Genomic DNA, 6,632 nt, shown 5'->3' on the forward strand with positions numbered 1-6,632 from the left:
GAGAAGGAATACAGCAGCAAAAAAAAAGGTACAAAAGTACGAGTGAGTTGTTCTCACACACTGCTTCCTCATACCCAGGGCATATCGATGGTTTTGCACGTGATCGCAGTCATACACTAAATCACTGCGACCTGGCACTTCGTCAGGAGGCCTGTGTGTCTCCAAGTGAGCTGCACGTCTGTTTTAAATCTGCAGCAGGATCTGACGCCAGCTCTTACGCACGGCGTCGCACAGAGAGGACGGAGCTGCGCTGCGCTGCGCTGCGCTGCGCTGCGCTGCGCTAAACAGCGGTTCAACCCCAATCCATGATGCGCAGGCGAGTATGGGCTGGTCCCGTTACTAGGTGGGGTTTATCGTGGGTATAAATAAGCTCTCCCTGCCGCTGCAACACCTCCGCCTTCTCGGTCAGACAACATTTCCTTCTCCAAGGCCTCGCGGTAAGTCCCTCTCCTACGATGATAAATCAAAACAAAACGAAACAACAACTCAGTTTTTCCAACTTCTAGTTGGAGACTTTGGTGAAGTCTGGTGCCAGATGTAAAGTCCCCCCCCCCAGGTGATGATGAAACCGAGGGTGTGGCTGCGACGTTTTGGGGATTTACACATCTGGCACAAGTGAAGTGTTGAGCGACTTATATTGTATCAGTGTTAGTCCGATCATTTAGGGAGACTGGATCTACGATGTAGCCTGTACAGAGGGAAAAAAACCCCTCCATGTCTGTGTTGAACGTGGGTGTGGCCAGGCAGTCTTTAAATGTTTGCTCTCATGCAAAACCTTCTTATATTGAATTCAATTCCATTCAATTGCATTGTGCCAAATTACAACATACCTTATCTCAGGGCACTTTAACATAGTCATAGAAAAGTAAGTATTTACCTTGCAGTTAATATGAATTAATGCAGTATTTTCTCTCCGGGAGTGGATAAAACAAACACCTTCTTTCTTCTGCTAATTTGTTCAACAGATGAAAACTGAAACTACTCGGGTACAGTCAATGAAAGAGTGATACATTCTCATTTGAATAGTGTGTTCATTGTGGGTTTTTTTTCAAGTTTTATTTAACCTTCAGATCATCGTTCTCACAACAGACTTGCAGACTAGCTATATTTGGATCGAATCACTGCTGACATTTTCTCCTCCCTTCCCTTCCCTTCCCTTCTCTTCTCCCCCTACAGACTCCAGCAATCCCACCATGTCCTTCATCACAGCCTTTTTGCAGCAGACAGTCTATCTGGGCATGCCCGATGACTCAGTACGTAACTCTACGGCTCCGTTCCAGTTGCTAAGGCCAACCACCCTGTTTTTTCCCCCTTTTTTTCCCTCTCTTCTCATCCTGCGGTATGCTCGGGTGGAAAAAATGCATCAGGCATAGTTTAGAGCGAGGGAAGGAGAGAAGTGTAGAGGATACAGTAGTGAGGGGAAAGAAGTGAATGGGCGGGACGTTAACATGTAGAAAGAGGGGAGGAAAAAGGAGTGGAGCGGAGCAAAACGATAAGAGACCATTATTTGAGGACTGTTGTTAAAGTGAAAGGGAGTCTGCGTGATAAAGGTTATATGCAATGAGCCAGTTGACCACATTAAGTCTTGTGAGTGTGTGACTCATAGAAGACGGAATTTGTGCCCCTCCCTTTATAAACTCTGCAAGTAGAACAAAAGGTTACTACTGCTTCCCCTGATTTCTTAAAGTGAACTGAGGAGAAGTTGTGTAAGGTCGCCCAGCGTTATTTCGGTCTGAAACTCTTCAGTTCAGTCCAACAGGGGTGTGCACAGGCACTATCAAGGGAGCAGTCATGGTCTTTAAGAGGCAGTAAATGTGTCACAAGTTTCTTTTTTTTAACGTCCTGTGTATGTCGAAAGCTTGACAATACATCCAGGCAATATGTATGTAAAAAAATTTGATTTGACTTTCCTAAAGAGCACCTTTTTCTCCCAAGGCAGATTGTTAACACAGTTTTGGGACTTACGTAATGCACACCACTGAGTAGAAGCGAAGTATTTACAGTACACACAATAATCTGTGCTGTGTCGCCCAGGTCCTAAAGAACGAGGGAACAGTGACCGCAGCACCCAACTTCAGCCCCAACGGAGATGCGGCGGTCCTGGAAAAGGCCATCAAGGCAAAAGGTGAGCTTGAAATGCACACGGGGAAACGTTTGGAGCGTGTGTGAACATGTTCTGGCTTTTCAAAATGTCTTCGAGTATGGTGGGCTAGCTCTTGTAGTCAGAACCCCACCACCCTCTGCTGGCTGCCATGCATCATTACTAGAAACGGTGCAGTTGTCCGTGGTAGAAAGTGAACCTCACAGCTCTATACGTGGGCCCTGACACTAAAGAACAAATATCATACGGGTTGACATCTCAGTGTGTCTGTCACACAGATGCATGATGATTCTTGTCAATATGTTGTCACTTTTGCAGGTGTGGATGAGAACACCATTATTGAAATTCTGGTGAAAAGGAGCAACGAGCAGAGGCAACAGATCAAAGAGGCCTACCAGCAGGCCAGTGGCAAGGTAGTGAGAATCACACAAAGATAGTAGAAACATAGAACACATTTTTTATATACTGTGCCAAAGTACAGATATGTATATGCTCACAAGCTAAAAAACAGTCAAAGTAAAAAGTAAAAGTATATTTACCACATCGGTTGTTCCCTCGTAGCCTCTGGAATTGGCGCTGAAGAGCGCTCTGAAGGGAGATCTGGAGGATGTGGTGTTGGCCCTGCTGAAAACACCGGCCCAGTACGACGCCCAGCAGCTGAAACTGGCTATGAAGGTGCGCAAAAAAACACAAATGCAAAAAGTTGCACTTTGACGAAAACTCAGAATTCTTGTGATGCGATTGACTTCAAAATTGGTGCGTGTATTTCTCGAGGACCTCAGGAAATGCACTGTTGATGGTTTGGATGAGCAGTTGTTGAGACTCTAACCCTCAACAAACCGAGGATACTGGAACACATCTGTGACCTCACCATCACCTGCTTATTTTTTATGCATCCACCCATGTTTTTCCTTGAAGGCTGGTGAAGAACAGTTGGCCTTTCTCTTTATCGGTCTTTTCTATCCATTCCTCCCTGTCTTAGGGTCTGGGCACAGAGGAGGACACCCTGATAGAGATTTTGGCTTCCCGGAACAACAGAGAGATCCTGGAAATTAAGAAAGTCTACAAGGAGGGTGCGTGTCAACAAATTTCAAAGTAAAAAAAAAAAAAAAATCTTTAAGCTAAGGATGGACAGTGATAGACATGGAAAATTACAGTATACAGGAATATGAAAGACGGTTTACATATCACAAATGGCAGGAGCACAATTTTTTAATTTTGAACATTAATTTTGCATGTTTATCATTGTGGTTTCTTTGCTAAGAATACAAGAAGGACCTGGAGGGCGACATCAGATCGGACACTAGTGGAGAGTTCAGGGCCGCTCTCCTTGAACTCTGCAAGGTATGTTTTTGCGTGTTTGTATGTGTGTGTGTGTGTGTGTGTGTGTGTGTGTGTGTGTGTGTGTGTGTGTCCACGTTTGCTTTTTGCTTTATTTAGACACATGTTGCACAGCCAACTATTCAGTCACGGCACCAGGATGTCCTTATGTTCTGAGACAACATAACACTCCCTACAAAAGCTGCGTGAGTGACAGTAGTTATTTGTTAAAAAAAAGAAATCTTACTCCCTTAATACACACATGCTAACACAATGTGGCTTTACATTTGGGCCTCTGAGAAGAGGAAAAGCACCAAACAAACACAATATGCTGAACATCCATTACATTTTAAAAGTCAAAAGCTGGATTTTGATCAAAGGAGGATAAATATGTGTTCTTCTTTTTTAAAACCTTGTCAACTTTCTGCAGTGTATTTGTAAGACAGGTCATCATATTTTATACTTCACTATACCAGTTTCCACATTTTCATGCAGAAACAAATATAATAGACTTCCAGCATTCAGTATATATTATGGCTGTGTTGGGGAACCTCTGTGCCTCTTCTCAGAGTGGAAAAATCCTCAGGACAGGACGTACAGTACGTACAGTTTAAAGAGCTGGAGCAGAGGACGGTCGTTGTGCTCAGTTTGGAGCTCGTTGTTGGTTTGCTGCTCAATGATTTAGTGTTATAGGTCGTCAGGCACAAGAGCTAATGGCTTAACTAATATGTACAGATCCTTTTTTTCATGTTTTTACATTTGACGTCCTGAAACCTCAAACCAAATGCCTGAAGGAGTTTATCAGCCTTACCTGCATAGTCAGATGCCGTAGCAGGTTTTGTTCTTGCAGAGTAAGAAAATGCACAGTGTTTGCACACAATGCACACTTTTTCTTTGTCTGGTTTGAGCAGCTCTGGAGCAGCAACAAGACTCTCCTTCACACATTCCACTTCCGATTGAGCTATTAGCTTGCTCACTGCATAGCTTTTGTCACTGTCAAAATGCAGTCTTGCGAAAGCTGATTGTTGGCCACCCAAATTGAAGAGAATTTTTCCTTGCAACTCATCAGTTTTAGAACATTGCAAGCCGTAAGGATCTTTGAGATTTTTTATCGCTGCGAATGAAAATCCATCGTGCCACTCAAAGCAGGCACACTGGTTTGTCTTTTACCTAAATAACAAAATAATTGTCTGTTTCTCAACCTTCTTGACGGTTGCCATAATACTTGTCAGCGATGACATGTAACCGCTACATGTCTGAAGGGACCACACTAAAGGACATTATTGTGTACTATTTTATGTTTATTTTAATTTATCAGATAAATAATTAATTGCTGTTATGAGACAGCAGCGTATATATGACCCTCATGGGCCGGAAGTTTCCCACAACTGTTTTAGGGTATAAGTTTCATATTTGAATATAGATTAAGACTAATTTGAAATAAAGTGATAGCAAAGGTCCTATTTTAAGGTATTTACAAAGTCAAACAGAGACCCCAGAATCATAACTGACTTGCACCTCATAAATCTCCTGCATTTACTTATCATTATCTTGCTCCATCCATTGACAGTTTGCTTCATAATCAGTAAGGCTTGCACAGCAGTAGATTTATATTTGCTGACGTGCAGCAGGTATAATGCGTGGGTCATCCAAAACCCTCCCTTCCCAAGAGATACTTGTCCATGTTTAGTTGGATTCAATACAGTGAAGTTGCTCTGTCTCTGTTTATCACAGGCCAGTAGGACTGAAGGAGTTTCCGAGCAGCTGGTTGACAGCGATGCCAGGGCTCTGTACGAGGCTGGCGAGGGGAGGAAGGGCAAAGACTGCTCTGTCTTCATTGAAATCCTCATCACCAGGAGTGCCCCTCATCTCCGCAAAGGTTGGCTGGTTCACTTTTACACATTTTCGTTACTGTTTCCTCCTGTCAGATCTAACACTCGTCCACTATGTCCTCTCCTTCAGTGTTTGAAAGATACTCAAAGTACAGCAAAGTGGACCTGGCCAAGGCTATCGACCTGGAGATGAAAGGAGATATTGAAAATTGTCTCACAGCAGTAGGTAAAGGCACAAACCTCTACTCTAACTTTACTACTGAAGCATTCATTCTGTGATTCTTTTTTGTCGCATAGACTTGATGTAAACTTGAACCATTCTTATAAATAACCATCCATAGTGAAGTGTGCTGGAAGCAGACCTGCGTTCTTTGCTGAGAAACTCAACTTGGCCATGAAGGTACAGTATTTGGAGACTACTCACAAAATAAACAAAATATATATGCCGGACGCTGTGCCCGCTTCCAAGGCCTTTCCTGACTGAGTCTTTTCTGTCTATCAGGGTAAAGGTACCCGCAAGCGTATCCTGACCCGCATTATGGTGAGCCGCTCTGAAATTGACATGAAACGGATCAAGGATGAATACAAGAAAAACTACAGCACCACACTGTACCAGGATATTCTGGTGAGCAAATATCTGACCACAGAAAATGACAATAAACTTAGAAAAATTTAGTTTTTTTCTCATTCAAATGACATTCAACAAAACAAGAAACTAAGGGAAACAGTTAAAAGATTTGCTTTTTTCTTTCTTTCAGGATGACACTAAAGATGACTACGAGAAGATTCTGCTCGCTCTCTGTGGAAGTCAAAACTAATAGCCAATCATTGGTATCAAAGCTAAAGTGACCAAAGATCCACCTCCAGCTGTGGAAAATTAACTTTAATCTTTTGACACATATTGTGCCCTGTGTTCTTGTTGAGACCTGACAAGACACTTTGTGACCGTTGTAACATTTAGAACAGCAATGAGCAAAGTTTAATATGGAATCTGCACTGCACTGCTTCAATAGATTATTTTATCTGCGAGTTATATCTTTTTATTCAACACTCTTATCCCAGCGGTTTTCCAATGGACATATGATCTGTGACAGATTTAGGCTTACTCTTATAAGATTGTCATATGTGTTGCTAAAAAAAGAAGCTAAAGTCAGTAAACAACTTGCAGCTGCAAACATGTATACATAACATATATAGTCTATGATGTACACACGTTTCTATGTGCCTGTTACATTCAGTATCAGAAGTCAACTTGAAGGAACCTCGATATCCTGCAAATAAATCCTTTTGGTATGAAGGCTTATTTGTGGTGTCTCTATTCTTTTGACCTCAGATTATGTTACACTGTGCATGTACAATACACATCAGACAGACACACA

At 42.4% G+C, this 6,632-nt stretch overlaps 1 protein-coding gene across 1 annotated transcript; it reads left to right on the top strand.

Annotated features, from left to right (window-relative positions):
- The first annotated feature begins 280 nt into the window (after positions 1 to 280).
- Positions 281 to 6,556, top strand: anxa1a (annexin A1a). The gene is made up of 12 exons (XM_035639032.2): positions 281 to 437; positions 1,177 to 1,253; positions 2,035 to 2,125; positions 2,420 to 2,514; positions 2,663 to 2,776; positions 3,084 to 3,174; positions 3,366 to 3,445; positions 5,156 to 5,300; positions 5,384 to 5,479; positions 5,595 to 5,653; positions 5,756 to 5,878; positions 6,012 to 6,556. The coding sequence occupies exons 2-12, from the start codon at positions 1,194 to 1,196 to the stop codon at positions 6,069 to 6,071; spliced, it is 1,014 nt and encodes a 337-aa protein (XP_035494925.1). The 5' UTR covers positions 281 to 437; positions 1,177 to 1,193; the 3' UTR covers positions 6,072 to 6,556.
- The last annotated feature ends 76 nt before the right edge of the window (positions 6,557 to 6,632 follow it).

Source organism: Scophthalmus maximus, chromosome 19, assembly GCF_022379125.1.
Source record: "Scophthalmus maximus strain ysfricsl-2021 chromosome 19, ASM2237912v1, whole genome shotgun sequence".
Taxonomy (NCBI): Eukaryota; Metazoa; Chordata; class Actinopteri; order Pleuronectiformes; family Scophthalmidae; genus Scophthalmus; species Scophthalmus maximus.